At 37.1% G+C, this 16,289-nt stretch overlaps 1 protein-coding gene across 1 annotated transcript; it reads left to right on the forward strand.

Annotated features, from left to right (window-relative positions):
- The first annotated feature begins 1,380 nt into the window (after nucleotides 1–1,380).
- On the forward strand, nucleotides 1,381–14,631 carry LOC143449737 (potassium voltage-gated channel protein Shal-like). Its single transcript, XM_076950048.1, has 7 exons — nucleotides 1,381–1,639; nucleotides 8,894–9,977; nucleotides 10,138–10,300; nucleotides 11,731–11,835; nucleotides 12,011–12,103; nucleotides 12,361–12,650; nucleotides 13,392–14,631. The coding sequence occupies exons 1-7, from the start codon at nucleotides 1,588–1,590 to the stop codon at nucleotides 14,134–14,136; spliced, it is 2,532 nt and encodes an 843-aa protein (XP_076806163.1). The 5' UTR covers nucleotides 1,381–1,587; the 3' UTR covers nucleotides 14,137–14,631.
- Nucleotides 14,632–16,289: the final 1,658 nt, after the last annotated feature.

A 16,289-nucleotide genomic window follows, 5' to 3' on the forward strand; every position in this document is an offset into this window, starting at 1 on the left:
CGAAACTTTTAAAAATAGGCAATACACTTTTAGGTTTACTTGTACCCTGGATTGCATCAGATCCAAATTTTTTTATGGTGTCGTGAGGTTAAGTTACATTACCGTTTTTGTATTTGTATCTAATGAAAGTGATGTCAATGCGTTATGATTTCAAGAGCACAAACATTCAGTTAAACTTTGGATGTATGTATAGTGTATCTTTTTAACACTGTCGTGTACATGATCTATAGAACGCCTTAGATAATTGCATTATTTGACAGAAAATTCATCCTTTTTTATAATAAATCACGTTTTGAAAAGGAACTTGCTGCCAAGCGCTAAGGATACATTACAATTTTGCTTTGCAATACCAGCCAAAAGTAAAAAGGGTATTGTTATACTGTGTCTGACTTAGTCAAATTTAACTGCAACTTTTTTATTTAACTTTCAGATTAGTAAGACCGTTCATACAAGAAAGATGTATGTATTCAGGTATTTAGTTCCAAGGCTGATAGTTAATTATTTCAACTCGTGATCTTATTTAAACCGATTTTGACTTAGCGGTTTCTCAGCCGATGTTACATGCTTTTTTGTACTCACGCAAGAATAGGAGAGATTTTTTAACTTTTAAAAGGTTCGCTGAAGCCACCAAAATGTATAAACACTATCTTGCCTGCATGTACAGTATATATGAAACAGCTATCAATTACGTTATCAACTGAACTAGATATATTTGTAGTTGTTGAGTAATGACTGCTCTTTTCTAACTTGCGTTCACGCAAAACGCAAGATTTACGCTGAGTTTTTTGAATATTCCACTTGTTATAACGATTAACGCAGCTTTGGAGTTAAGACGAAAAAATAACTCCCAACATTGCGTAAAAGCAACTTTATTTAGCAATGTCTCCCCGCCTAATAGCGTTTTTTTAAATAGCAATATATATTTATTAACATATTTACGTCCTAAATAAAGTAGGTTAAAGTTAGGAAAATGTAACCTGTAATTCTTGCTTTTGTTTGCAATACTACAGACCCACTACGCGTTTAATACAAACAGGCCATTCGCCAATAATAAATTCCACAACCGAGCTCGCAAAAGAAGTCGCTGTCTAGATCTTGACAGCACAGTCGCCATACAAAACAAACAAATCTATAGCGATGAAGTATAGGATGTTGGAAAGAAAGCAGTTAGGTTATGTCATGTGTCGCACAAAAAGAATATTTTCTACTTACGAAAGTGTAAAACAGCTCTTTTTTAAAAAAAAAAGCTGTTCTTACTATGGTGAAAGAAATAGCTGTTTTTACTATGACGTGTATACCCTTACATATTACTACAAAGCATTATACTGCAAAGCAGTAAGAAAAATGAAATGAACTACAGTATACTATTTGTGTAGCAGGTTTGAGAGTCTGTCTTAGATGGGTGTCAATCAATTGCTGTATCAAACAAACCGTAATACAGATTTTGAATTGTCTGTATAACCACGACGTATAGTGATTATATGCTTTGAACGTGAAGAAAGCGCTACACACTAAATGTAGCACGTTCAAGTTCAGTTGTACCAACTGCACAAACAAAGCTGCCAAGATTTTTAAACAGGGACAAATATGGCTACCGCTGTTGCGACCTGGTTATCCGTAGCAGGTGCAACGGCAATAGGTAAGACGTTTTTTAATTGCATTTGTGGTACATAGCTTTGTTAAAGTCTTGTGGTTAAAACACAGAAATGACTGAAGAATGTAGATTATAATTATTATTATCGACCTTGGCTTTATAGAGTTGATTACTGGCTTTTGACATATCTCTACTTTGGGCACACAAAGGTGCTTGTGCATTGGTCCGATTTAGATGTTCTATATAATCTATATAATCTATGCAACGCGTTATTGCTTGAAATAGCTGGCGTGTGGCATTTACAGCCCTGGGTTGTCCACTGAAAATGTTTGTTTAGCTATTGTATATTACGTCCTTTTCCACAGAGTATTTTATACACTTTCCATTTTTAATTAGGTCGCGGAAAATTAAGTCGTATATAATTTATTGTTCACATATTTTTCGGCCCGGTCGCTAATGAACATCGTTAATAAAGTTCCTATATGCTTGGTCAAAGCGGAATATATAGCGCGAAAAACGTACATATATTGTATAAGATGTCTCTTAATTTGTAAGTTACTGAACGGAAGTATGCAGTTGTCTAGTTTGTTTTAAATTTAATTAATAGTAGTTGTCCAGTTAATTAATTGCTGTGTTTTACTAATAGAAATTTACTAAGGTAGACAAAACATTGTTAAGAAGTTTTACATCAGGCTGACAACGTAGACTTAAGTTATAACACCTATACAGGGAAAAAATAAAAATTCATTTGATTTAGCCAATACAAAGGAACTTAAATGTAGATATGTAACTTTTGAAGCAACCTTATTAATTTCCAAAAACGGCATGAATATATCGTTAAAGAAGTCGACATTCGTTGCAGTTTTACAAAAACGTTGGAAGCTATCAATGTTAGGAAATAATGTTTCCTCGTACAAGTTAAACGCGATGGTACCTCTTCCTCCTAAAGCATAAGCAGGTATGGCGATCATCCAATAATTGTTTCATAAAGTTTATGTTTTCACTTCTGTTACACGATGCAAGTATAGGCCGTGTTCAGAGTGAAACATACCTACACGAAAGTATGCTCTCTTTTAAGAGCTTTTGATCTCATTTTGCCAACCATAATTTTTCATCACTCAGTACCTTGTATATGCACATGACCGAGAACCTATTTTACTGTTACATATATTCACTTGATTAGCGCGAAACAGTGGGAGTTGAACCTGATACTTTGATAAATTTTCGAAACATTTTTTGCTTGCACAATGTTTATGCGTTTGTTTTTTTTATATCCATAAAATGAGCTTTTAACAGATTGTGTATAGAGTAGAGTAGTAAGTAGACTATGGACCTATAGTTATATATCAATTATTATTATTATCTATTATTTTCATTTTCATTCCTCTTAAACTCGTATATCCAACTTCAAAACGCGTTAGTATAAAGTAATTAAAATAGGAAGTTTGATTAATTAAACTCCATCGTTTATAATATTAACGATGGCTGAATTCCCTTTTAAGCGCTGAATTCCCTTGTCATACAGTATATATTTAAAATCGAAAATGTGACAATGTACGCTCTGCATCTCGTTTAATCTCTTAAGGCGGGTCCAATCACTTTTCTATGTGAACTATGACCCCTTTAGCAAAGTATACAAAAAGCTAGCACGGTGCGCTTGCAGAAGTGCGTCTTGGTGGTAAAATACCATCGGTAGTTGTAATCTCCCGTCTGCAATGAATTATTGATTGTTCCGAAGTGAGGAATCTATCAAATTAGAGCACATATTCACACTAATTATTCTGTAACCTATGTGCTTGAAACATTGATTAATTTCCTTTGAATAAGGTCCCGGTCACGGTTTATGTTGATCATCAGTTCTTCACTGAAATCACCTGCTTCCAGTTATGATGAAGCATAGCAGGCCATATCCAGTTACTCATCGCAAGAAATAAGATTTTATATTGAATTAGGTCAATTGAGAAATGACGTTAAACATATTCATTAAAGTAGTTTGCATTTGGCATGAGTTGTAATTATATTTAAGTAAAACTTTGTTTAACAAGTCAACTATAGATGATAAATAGCCTACCACTTGTTACTTGTTAGTATTTCTTGCATTGTTTTTATGTTAAAAAATGTACTGTAAGGCGGACGCTATAACAGAAACTACAGTAGGGCGTAGGCTATCTTTTGTAACATAGAATCCCAGTTATAATCAGCATTAAATTTGTTTATGGATACATTACGCATGGCATATATAACTGGTGGTAAGTTAAACGTTGCAATCCCACTAACAAAAACGTTTTATTTAATATTTTGAATAACAATTAATCATTTTTAGACTTTCCAGCAATCTTGGTATAAAAGGCAAAGTTCGATGATGTTACTTTTTTCTTAGACGCTATCATGTAAAAGAATACAGGCTTGGAGAAAATTATAAAAGCATTTATGAATAATTTAATGAGACGAGCATACCCTACTTTTCACTGTTAACGTTTCGACTCTGTCATGCTACAAGAACAAGTCCAAACGATTTTTATCATCTATGTGTTTTCCCGATTTACTTAATGCTGGCGTCGGTTTTCATTTTCATTGTATTTGACTCCTTCCAGTTTTTCGAAAATCTAATTGTTTTTATCTTAGTTTTATCTAAAGGGTTTTTTGCAACAAATAGTCAGTCCACACTTGCTATAAAAATAGCTCACGTTGCCAGTTAGTGCTCGATGCAAATCTTTCTATATGCTTCTTTGTGCTCGTATGTTTCCAGCAAGCAGAAAAATTTTGATAGGGGGGATGAAACCGATTTTTTCAATACTCACTTGCTTATTATTCTGTATACTTGAATGAACCGTCAAAAATATTTGAAATGAAGGAATTTTTAAGAGCGGAATTTTCGTGTTAATAGGATCAAGCAATTGCAACTTTAACTGCGGTCGACCCCAGATAATGTGACTCTATTTTACTGTAATTGGAGCCTCTTAAATTATTCAAAGCAATTCGCCCTTGTATTCGCCATAAGTATAACCATGATTTAGTTTCTTGGAAAAAGAGGGCTCATTAACGTAATTATCTTGAGGTACGATGAGAACACAATCAATTTTTTTGTAGTGATGACGTTCGTTTTTTTTCTGCAATTCTGCCACAGGCTTCATAAACATGTGCTTATCACGTTTGGGTGCATTTTGTCATTTTCTCTACCCCTTTGCTACATGTTAACTTGCAAGAATAACGTTTACAAGCAAATTTAGCTGGATTTTTTTGTGAAATTTTAAGCATATGCTAAGCATAATAGGTAGCCACGTTTATTCACATGCGCGCTAATGTAGGTCTACAGTATCTCTATCTATGCAACGACACGTGCTTTTCTACTAATTTCTTTCACATATTCTTCTGTATAGATTTTGCGTTTGCATTGCGTTCTTTATTCTCATACTTCTTTACTTTCTAAATAGATTTGATAATTTGAGCATGTTAGGCAAAGTATACGTTAAGCATATAGCTTGCACCTCAAAAACTGCTATAACCCACTAACTAAGACTCCTTCAAAGTTTATATGTTTCCAAAAAATACATGTATTGCAGACGTGTACAAAAATCAAACAAAAATTAAAACCCGATTTTACTAAATTGTTTATACAATACTATAGTCGATTTGTCTGCTTCGTGATGCGGACAAAGTTAAAAAAGTTTCGACTATAGAACGTCGGTTTCGTAACGAAATGATTCAAGTTTGATGCACTGCAGCGGTCCAAGGACGAAATATTATTATATTGTCACTTTAAATAAGGTAATACCGCATAAACATAGGAACAGATTCAACTCACGGACAAATCAACCCAGGACAATTTACAGCAGTAACTCAGCACGACCCAACCAGCATCTATGAGTTGAATAGTCTTTGGGTTAATTATCTTAGGTTAAGTTATACGCTGGCTGAATTGTTCTGGGCTTACTCGTCCCGAGTTGATTCGTCCGTGGGACAATTTCGTCCTCCATGGGTGTCTTGTGCAATTATCCATCAATGCTTTCCAAAAAGTAAACTTGAGTTCTTTAAACATTGATTTGTGTGATTAAAATTTTATAAGCATAATGTAGCCTACAGGCCTATTGCGTATCTATATCTATTGCGTATATTTTGTTGTCGTTATTTGCTGGTGGGCTATGGCAAACTCCTCTACTTTCTTTGCCACAAAGCTATATAGTATATGACTTGTCGCCCTCCTCTCATGCATCTCTTTTGTCACCAACTGGGTAACGATAACATTGGGGAAGAGACCCACGAGCGGAGTGAACGGGCTGATCGGTAGAAGATTGTTTAAAATACTTCGTGCATTGAGGCATGAGTTTGAGAAGTCGATGGTGTTGACGGATTTCATCCACCGCGCATTAAGCCTCCGCAGAAGAGTACTGTATAGGCTACTTTGTTACAAGCAACTCTTTTATAGAGAGACACTAACAAGTCCCAGCACGTCGAGTAATTAGTACAATGGTCGCGTGGGATGTTCTTCCCGCAAGTATTAGGGCGTTGCGGAAATATATATAAAATCAAATGCCAACCTGATACCGAATCTTTTATATTGATAAAGATGTAGCCTTTCTAAAGTTTCTTCACTTCACTGGTATGCTTGAGGCTAATATCCTGAAGTTTACATGCAGTGATAAGCAAGAGTCTATGTTGTAACTGTGGAAACTTCTCAAGCACATAAATGTTGTCAGCATCAATGTTAGCAAATATTAAGTTCACAAATTAGGTTAGGGTCTGTATCTGTACCCGATCATTTGAAAAAGAAAGTGGTATCATCCTTGGGTTCGACGGAAGGACCAAGTTGTTATTTGGCTGCCCAAAAAATCTATATTTTATTGACCAAGCTAGCGAGAAGTTCGAAAGAGCTAGCTTATCTGTCTAGATGCAGTAAATCACTTGAAGGAAGATGATTAAAGCCCGATGTCTGTCGGCGGGATGCTCGATGACAGCTCTTAAAGTTATACCCTGGGGGTTTAGCCGCGATATTGTTGGACAACGGTACTTGTTGTTTCGCCCCTGTAACGGTGATTATCTTGTTGTTTGCACTTGAACATTTCAGGTGGAGTCTATAAAGTGGCAAGCTTTGCTTCGCACAATTCTTGTAGATATATGCTACTATATAGTACGAGAAGGTTTTCCCCACCAGACGACGGAATCTCTAAATTAGATGTGGAAGCAGGAATCGATCAGCCACTGGGTCGTGTTGTCGTCAAGAACGCACAGGCTCTGTGCTCCGCGTCCAATCACACATTATATCTTATATTCGTTTTTCGGGTCTGCATGGATCATTTATGCACGTCAGCATACGGATCGAGCACTGGGAGATATTGACGTGCATAAGTGAATTATATGACCCGTATTTTAAAAACCTGAAGTCTTTTTTTCAACCCATATAGAAATTCCTTGTTTTTCTCAAAACGTATTCATCAATCATCATGGAAAATCAATGGTAGAAAATCTTTTCTTTTTGATAAAATTCTGTTTTTTCTGCCGTTTTGTGGAATAGTTTAATGGAAGCGGTGAAGAAGTTTTTATCATTGGTGAAAAATGTTTGTTTTAATTAGGTGGCACAACATCTCCATCGATCCATCGACTTACTTGCTGACCATAGTTATAGCATACATAGGCTTACCTGATTATCGTTTTATCAAAAATTTTATAGAAATTTCTATCTCCACGTTGCCTGAGACACACCAGGATGAAAGCTTAAGGGCGTAAATTCGTACATCTGTTAAAAGACAATTAACCAGAACAAAAATCCTGGGATTGAACAAACTCTCATTATATAGCTATGCTATAAATTTGATATTAAAACGTTCCGTTTCTGTACATAGACTACACGCGGTGAAAGTTTGTACCAAAGATTATACATCGATGGAATGAAGCAATTGATACTGTTTGAATGACAGACCGTATTCTTTGACAGACGGTTGCTGTGTGGCTGCTGCTAATATTTTGGAAGTAATTGTTTGTCCTGTTTGCTCAGTGGCCTTGAAGCAAGCGACTTTTGACCTCATTGTGCACTGTGCAGTGCACAACGTTATGGTATTTTTTATCTGTATATTGATTTTTGTTTCGCCAGTGTATGCCACTCGACCTTGAATACATGAATTTTCACTGGTCTTCTTGGTATGAAGAGGTACCCAGCCGAACACATATAATCGAGCTTGCTATATACAACATCGCACTTTGCATTATTCATGTCGTTTCCGATTTTTGCGCTAAGGGCGGTTGTTGCTTACCTATAGCTTCGTGAAGATTGTAAAGTCACTGTTGTAGTGCGAAGTAAACCCAGTAATCCACATAATTTAAAAAACGGAGAAAATGTGCACACTATGACTTGAATCATGTCAACATGCAGTACTAAAACTTCCCAACATGGGTTTGCAATTAACAAAGGCAAAATTAGTTGCACTGTTTATTGCATTATATGTAGAATATAAGCCATCGCCTTGCATTATATTCATTATTTTTATTATAGCCCACTCGATGAAATGGAATTACTGATTTTGAAAGATGGTTTGATTTAGTCATTCTAAAAGGTGCAATTATAATAATAAAAAATAACCTTCCAAAGTGTGGCAAACTTGCAAGAACTTCATCTTAATTAATTAATTAAACGACTGTTTTATGCTAACTTTTGTGATTGAGGCAGATGTTATTGCATTGTTCTTGAAGCTCTCTCACTGCAGTCAAACTGTTCATCTTTAAATACGTTTCACGCGCCCTCAGACCGCTGCGGGGTTTAAAGCGATTTACTGGGAAGTTCAAATTCCCTCTCAATCAATGATTACCAAGCGCATTTATAATTCATGAAACATTGTCTCTCAGTACTTTGTTAAAGCATTATTTTTTGTTGTTGGTTTTCTGACAAAGCAAATGCGCGAAATGTTGCTCCCTTTGGGATTTCAAAACAGCGATGACAGGAGATTATTTTTACCGGCCAACTTCCGATGTGATGACAAGATACTACTGACAATAATTCGCTTGAAGAAATGTGTAAACAAAGTTTTACCGAAACATTTAGTGCTTCACGTGACACCACGCCTAATTTTTATTCTGTTTTGTCACAACTCAATGGATCATTGCCAAACAAAATTCAAACCACAAACCGGAACGCACGCACTGGGTTGATATGGATTTTGTTTGATATTATGATCGTGTGCTGTTGCAAATGTCGGACAACCTCTAACACGGCTTAGCAGAAATCCGTTTTTATACGTATATGAGCTTTGCTTCAGTCAGAAATTTCATTCTAAAATAACATCAAAACTCGTATATTCTGTGTTGCAGGTTGGGCTCCGATTGCAACAAAAAAACTGCCGCCGATGCCTTTGAGTTACCGCAAGACCAAAGACGAAATTATCACGTTAAACGTGAGTGGACAACGCTTTCAGACCTGGAAGCATTCGTTAGAGAAGTTTCCCGATACTATGTTAGGCGGTGTGGAGAAAGAGTTTTTCTATGATGAGCAACACAAGGAATATTTCTTCGATCGGGACCCGGAAATATTCCGCCATATACTTGCATTTTATCGTACCGGAAAAATGCACTACCCTCGTACCGAGTGTATCAGTACAATAGACGACGAACTCGCCTTTTTCGGTATAATGCCGGAGATGATTGCAGATTGCTGTTACGAAGACTATCGCGATCGAAAACGCGAAAACGAAGAGAGACTGATCGATGATAATCCTCCCGAAAGAAGCGGAGGCCCTCTAAGTCCCGGTGCCAGCATAGTTCCGCCTGCTAGAAAGTCTCTTCGAAAACGGATGTGGCATGCTTTTGAAAATCCTCATTCCAGCACTCCAGCATTGGTATTCTATTACGTGACCGGATTTTTTATAGCCGTTTCAGTGTTGGCAAATATTGTTGAAACGATGCAATACGGTACAGAACCCGGGTCGAGGAAGATCTTGACGTTCGGTGAAAGGTATCAACTTGTATTTGCATGCCTGGACACTGCCTGCGTCATGATATTCACAGTGGAATATTTCATGAGACTTTTTGCGGCGCCGAATCGTTTCAAATTTTTACGTTCCGTAATGAGCATTATCGACGTGGTAGCCATATTGCCCTACTATATTGGGCTTATTATAACGAATAATGAGGATGTTAGCGGGGCCTTCGTCACCCTTCGTGTTTTCCGCGTGTTCCGAATTTTCAAATTTTCTCGCCACTCTCAGGGATTAAGAATTCTAGGCTACACGCTGAAGAGTTGCGCAAGTGAACTTGGTTTTCTTTTGTTCTCGCTTACAATGGCCGTCATTATTTTCGCTACTGTGATGTATTACGCCGAGAAAGGAGTCATTGGCACGACCTTTACAAGCATTCCTGCCGCGTTTTGGTACACCATTGTCACAATGACAACACTGGGGTATGTTTTATTAATAGATGTGCGGTTTTATGTTTTTGTTTGTGCATTCTTTTATCTGCTACCAAATATAGGGATATAAATTTTACCTGAGGCAGAAGTAGGCGTGTTCAGAGAACTGTACAACAAAAAAATGTTGTAATGAAATATGTTTAATTGGCAGATACGGTGACATGGTTCCGAAAACAGTTGCCGGTAGGCTGTTTGGTAGTATATGCTCTCTCAGCGGAGTGCTTGTCATTGCTCTACCAGTTCCAGTGATAGTGAGTAACTTTGGTCGAATCTACAGTCAGAACCAACGGCAAGATAAACGAAGAGCTCAAAAGGTATACTCGTTTTATATATATAGCTCGACACTTCCATGTGTTGGCTTAAGTCACATCTATTTTTAAAAAGAAAACCATTTATCGATTTGCACCTATAAAGCTTTCATTAAATTAAGCCTGTTCATTTAAATTTCTCTTAATTAAATTGCGATGAAGAAAATCTCTGATATTGGTAGCTGAGTTATAAATAAACAATCAACTGTTGGGAAATCAAAGAGCATTAACTGATGGCAAATTTAGCACGCATACATATATTCAGATTAATTGACCGAGTGTTGTCGTGTTACTTAGCTTGTAAATCGTAAGTCTCTTATGGGTCGGTTCGCATTTATATTGAGTAGTTATTAACGAACTACACAGATTGTCAAACCTTGGCGCTAATGGGACGTGGGAAATTGGATCGATATAGCCTCTCTTTGCGCTGCCCCTCCCTAATTGTTACTGGCATATGAAAATGCAATAACCATTGAAATACTTAGTAAATATACAGTTTTCTGCACTGTTCAAAAATCTCACAGAGTTTTTTTTGCAAGACGTGAAAAAAATCTTGTCTCGTTTTTACTTGCCTAAATTAGCCTTTTAAGATTTTATTTTAGTATCTGAAGAGAATTTTAACACAAAGTCAAAAATTTTTTTACTGCTGGCAATGTTAACAAGCAGAAAGGGCGCCCATATTCTACTTTGATCGAAATGATAAGATCAATACCGGAAAGAAATCAATGAAATAGAATAAAACTATCTCCGGATGGAGTAAGATCCCAAACGCCACAGGGCATTAAGTAAAGTATTAAATAGATACCGATTAATTATTGCTTTGATGGAATTATTTAGGCCACTTTGAACTCCATTAATGAAGTTATTCTGTTCTTGACAAAAAAACGTGTCTAAATCTATACACTCTTTTTCTTATCGGATTAAAACAAATATAGTCTACGACAGTGGTTCTCAACCGGTGGTCCGCGGACCCCTGGGGGTCCGCGAAACGTTTTCAGTTGATCCGTGGTCCGTAGGCTTGAACATTTGCTTAATTGCCTATTGTGATGGGACAATACAAAAGCTTATTGAGATTTATCACCCGCAGGGAAGGCCTATTGTGATGCACTAGATTGCGGATTATACGAGAAGACAGCTGGATACAGTGATTTTAAGTAAAAATATCCGCATAGTTTGATGTTATTTTGAATGAATAGCGCAGTTGTGCACCAAGACTATTAAGTAAAACTAAGCAAAGAAACATTTAAGTGCAGTCTCAGAACCCTTAGTTTGCTTAAACTTCAGGGGTCCGCCACTGCTTTGACAGCAGCAAAAGGGGTCCGCCAAGATCAGAAGGTTGAGAACCACTGGTCTACGACCTTTGATAAACTTTTTATTCTTTCTGCATCATCACCAACTTTCAGTTTCGTCACAACTTTATTGATTATTCTCAACAGAAGGCACGCTTAGCAAGAATAAAAGCTGGAAAACAGACAGGACTTTCAACTTATTGCCAAGCAAGAAACAAACAAAACTTCGACGACGACAGTCCTAGTAACTCGGTACCAGCAAACTTCGTACAGTATATAAATTTGATCGCATGGATGTGGTGAATTGTGACTTTGAGAAGACAAATTTTTTAGTTTTCTATCCTTACCTGTATGTAAGGTAATTAATTGCTCAGGTGCTATGCCGTTTTACCAAGCGCGAGGAGCTTACACTGTTGTTTAATTATAGAGCGCAAGTTCTTCACGCAATTTGAAGAATTCAAATAACAACGCATTTCAGGTGGAGCACTTCCACCTCTTGCATTGTCTCGAACGGGCCACGGTAAAGTGTGTTAAGATTTCAACAGCTATGTGAGATTGCTACCTAAAACTGTTATGTCTCTATTTTGTTGCTGACCCAAATAGTGGCCCAAATATGATTCTTCTTTCATCGAAAGATGTTTGCTTGTTTCTATGCTCATTATTTTGTGTATTTTTCTTCTTTTAATGTAAGTTTATCTTAATCGTTTTTTCTCTAATTCCCGGAGACTCTCAGAAAATGCATGGGAACAAGTGCTAAATTTGTCCATTACTTTGTAGGATCACGACATCGTTGAAAGTAAAGGCTACAACTCATCTGCTGCAGTTGCGATAAAATCACCAACGGGTAATGAGCAAGAAGACGTACATCTTATATCATCCGAAATCACTATGCCTACCAAGAAGAATCTCGCAGTCCTGCAAAAACAAGAGTCTGATCTCGGAGTTATCGTAACTCTTCCAGATGCAGATAGTGAAGGACGTTCGTTACATTCAAGGTCATCAGACCGCAGCAGAAGCCGTTGTAAAATTGGCACCACTTCATCGCAACCAAAAGTGCATGTTCGCAGGCTAGTTCACGCTTTGCTTCTCACTAAATTTATTTAACGTGATAGATTTGGCTACGGCAAACATTTGATCACTTTACTATATAAACTATATTTCCCAGTATGTAAGGGTTTGGTATACGTTCGCGAAGACGGGGCTTTTACGGTATACGTTGAGACGGTTTGATATGAAGATCGACCACGTAATTTACGTCTGTATTCCCCCGCCACCTATTTTGAACATATGGACGCAAGCTGCTGTGCGTTAAAAGCGTATAAATCAATTACGTTCATTATCTGTTTAGATCCTGTTAAAGATTTTCAACGCAAGAAAGAAATTCGTTCAGTGCACTCTCTTTTCCTAACTGTGTAGTGTATACCTATTACCATTATCATTGTAAAATTCTTATAAGCTATATGAGTTATAAGCGAATTTCTTCTTGTTGTTTTTTTATCACCCAAGGTACCGTTATACTTGAAGTAACTCAGCCATATACCTACACGGTAGTAACCACATCACACTATAGAGGTAGCAGGCTAAAAATGAAAGCTTGCCGGTTTAGTTTCAAAGTTTTCGATTAATTTTGAGAGTTTCAGTTAGTTAGGGCATCACTATACTGAATAGAATCGAAGAATGTGCCAAAGAGTTCTATAGTTAAGATTCGTATTACGGGGATCGCATTACACCGGCATTGGGCTTAAAGTATAGGGACCCGACGGTGTGACGACAACGGAAGGAATTTATACTGTTTGTTTTTATTGCAGTGACGACAGAGATGGCGTCGGAACAACCAGTTCTATTTACAGAAAGCAGTCCCACATGCACGACTCTCTCAACGCTTTTTACCCCGACCCTCCGACTTATATGCAATATATAGACGGAGATGCAACGCGAGTGGCAGATTGTGACTCCGATATGAACCTCCATCCCTGTGTACCGGCCATTAGTCAACTAGATGATATTGAAGGGCGGTCTCTTGACGCCGATTACAGTTCGGCAACGACAGCATTAGCTAATTACAGTTCATCTACTCGCTCCCCTCATATTGACACCTTAACGGTTCCCATGACAACGTTTTCTTCATCCGATGCCTCATCATTTACGTCAGGGGTAAGTGGAGAAATCTCCCCCGACAACAGCCACTATGTTGGAAGCGAGGACCACGATCAAGTAGCAACAGACATTCTCCCGCAATGTTGCAATCCAAATAAACACAAAGGAAACCACCAGCTCTCTGGTACATACCGCGCCATAGATAGTGGCCCTAAGCATAACATCAAAGATCCGGGAATACATAACCAGCGTACTGGTTCATATCAAACACCAACTAATAAACGAGGGACACACCTTGACGCGCCTGTTGTTGCTTGCATTATGCCGGCAACCAGTAAAAGCGCGCAGATAGAACAGAAAACCGACCTGCTTGAAAACAACGAAAATATCCCACGTGACATACCTGAAAGTACAGATTGCGATAAACTTGGAACGTTCACAATGTCTGCTATGTGAGGTGATTAAAAGTCACCGGACCTGACTTGACTTTTGTAAATGATTTGCTTTGTTATTTAATGTCAAATGGTCTTTTGTTTGAAAAATCAAAGAAAATCAGTTCTTTGTTTTTGGCGAAATGGCTTTATTTACAAAATTGCGACAACGTTGCAGTCATGTTGTGAAATAGACAGCCGAATGTATAACCCACGGTTGCTGCATGTAGCCCATGTCATGTTGTACAAATGGAAATGTTTACTGCCGTTTATTTTTATGTATATTTATTACCGAGATAAGTTGCAATTATCGTATACTTATTTTTCACGGGTGAAATTGTCGTGAAATACTGTTTTAAAACGTTATAGTTGGTTTAGTTTTGGTAAAAAGGTGGCATTTGATGTTAGTGGTTTTTATATTGATGGTTCTATTGCACTTGCGGCTTTAAGGCAAATGAGTCGTATTAAAGAAATGAACCAGGCAGGTTCAACAAACTCATAATAAAAAGATAAACAGTAATGATACCTAAAGCTATACCTAAAAGCTTTAACCGAAAATTCTGTTTAACCAATAACAGAGATTGTAAGGCTAATTATTATCAAACGTGCCGTGTACAGTACGCAGCGTTGCATTTGCAGCTACTATTGTATATATTTGAGCGATATATTCCGTTTCAAATTACAGTTGCAGGGTAGGCTACGCACAAATGACTTGTCAGCGCTAAGCCTAACCATAAAATCATAACTTTTGTAGACAGACAGTCAGACTATATTATAGTTGTTAGTGCGTTATAGATATGATGATGAGTGCGTTGTAGAGACAATGAAAAGATTTGTATTGCTTCGTAAAATTTGGTTTCAATCACAACACAATACGACATCAGCTAATTTCACAACTTGTGTAACGTGGTGGCTCTGTTTGGCTTTTGACATCGATAGCAGTTGGCTTCTCTCCTGCAGCAAAGAAAAAATAGAAAGGAGTAACTGTAACATGCCCATTGGACGAGTAACATGTGAAAAGCTGTGAGTACATAGCAAAATGGTAAGTAACATCGCTGTTAACTGATTCACATAGGGAGAAAATTGATCTATACAAAATATGCATGTGCTTTAGAAAAATAGTATTTTAATGGAAAACTTCTGTTGTTTCATTATTTGCCAATAGAAGCTGTGTGTACACTTGCTAGTTGCTACATACACTGTAGTGTACCCTTTATGGAATTCTTATGTCACCACTCATCGCCTATATATAACACTCAATCTTACAGTTCGTTTATTTTTGTAAACCTATCACTTACATGCGCAAGTAGGTCTATATAGGCTATGAATATAACCAGTTTATAATTCTAAAAGTTTTATTTCACGGTTTGTGTCAGTTAAATGGTTTCATTTATTTTTACTACATCGATACTTACGTGTACATTTCGCGAGATCATAGCCTATACTTTGACGTCATACGTTTGGACTCGGGTCAGATTCTTATGAACGCCATAGGCTATAGTCAAAAACATGGATACATGAGAACCCATTATATCTTTATACTTTTACACCCCAAATAAAATATTGTTTAAAGGCAAGATTTTTTATGCATGACTTACTATTGTTATGTTTGATGCATGATGATGTTGTTCATCATTGAAGCGTCGTATGCGACTTGCTGGTGTCAACAGGTTCCAAAGTTTTCTCTGTTTCCATACCATACAGAAATTGTAACGTCGCGTTAGAATTTAAAATACTTATTTCCATTTTTACAATGCAACTTTTGCTGACCAATTTTGTGGTTGTGGTCACTTTCATATTTTGCGAGTTTACGCTATAAAAGGCTTCTTCAGTGTTTCCCAACCTGAGTGCCTCAGCAGAAAAGGGTGCCGTGAGATTTCAAACAAAATAAGAGATTTGCAGCGTAGTTTTTTAATTAAAATTGATATCAAACAATTTTGTTTAACTACTTTGTTTTGTTTTAAAAGCCCCGAAGTAGATCTTTTTGTTTCTTTCTGCGTTATCTGTAACTGACTTGTTCATAAACAAAAAAAAATTGATAAGCAATTTTCGGTGCTGGAAAATTTGTTTTTATGAAAAAAGGTGCCGCAAACCAAAGAAAGTTGAGAATCACTAAGCTATAGGTAGGGTTGCCATCGGTCTGGACTCAAAAATAAGAACGAACAGGAAACGAAAGAC

Source organism: Clavelina lepadiformis, chromosome 3 (genome assembly GCF_947623445.1).
Source record: "Clavelina lepadiformis chromosome 3, kaClaLepa1.1, whole genome shotgun sequence".
NCBI lineage: Eukaryota > Metazoa > Chordata > Ascidiacea > Aplousobranchia > Clavelinidae > Clavelina > Clavelina lepadiformis.

What these genes read in the sequence shown, in the direction of transcription:
- LOC143449737 (XM_076950048.1), top strand. Translation starts at nt 1,588, where the DNA reads ATGGCTACCGCTGTTGCGACCTGGTTATCCGTAGCAGGTGCAACGGCA. An exon ending in ATAAACGAAGAGCTCAAAAG is followed by an intron (nt 10,301 to 11,730) that starts GTATACTCGTTT and finishes TATTCTCAACAG; the next exon opens with AAGGCACGCTTAGCAAGAAT. An exon ending in ATTGTCTCGAACGGGCCACG is followed by an intron (nt 12,104 to 12,360) that starts GTAAAGTGTGTT and finishes ATTACTTTGTAG; the next exon opens with GATCACGACATCGTTGAAAG.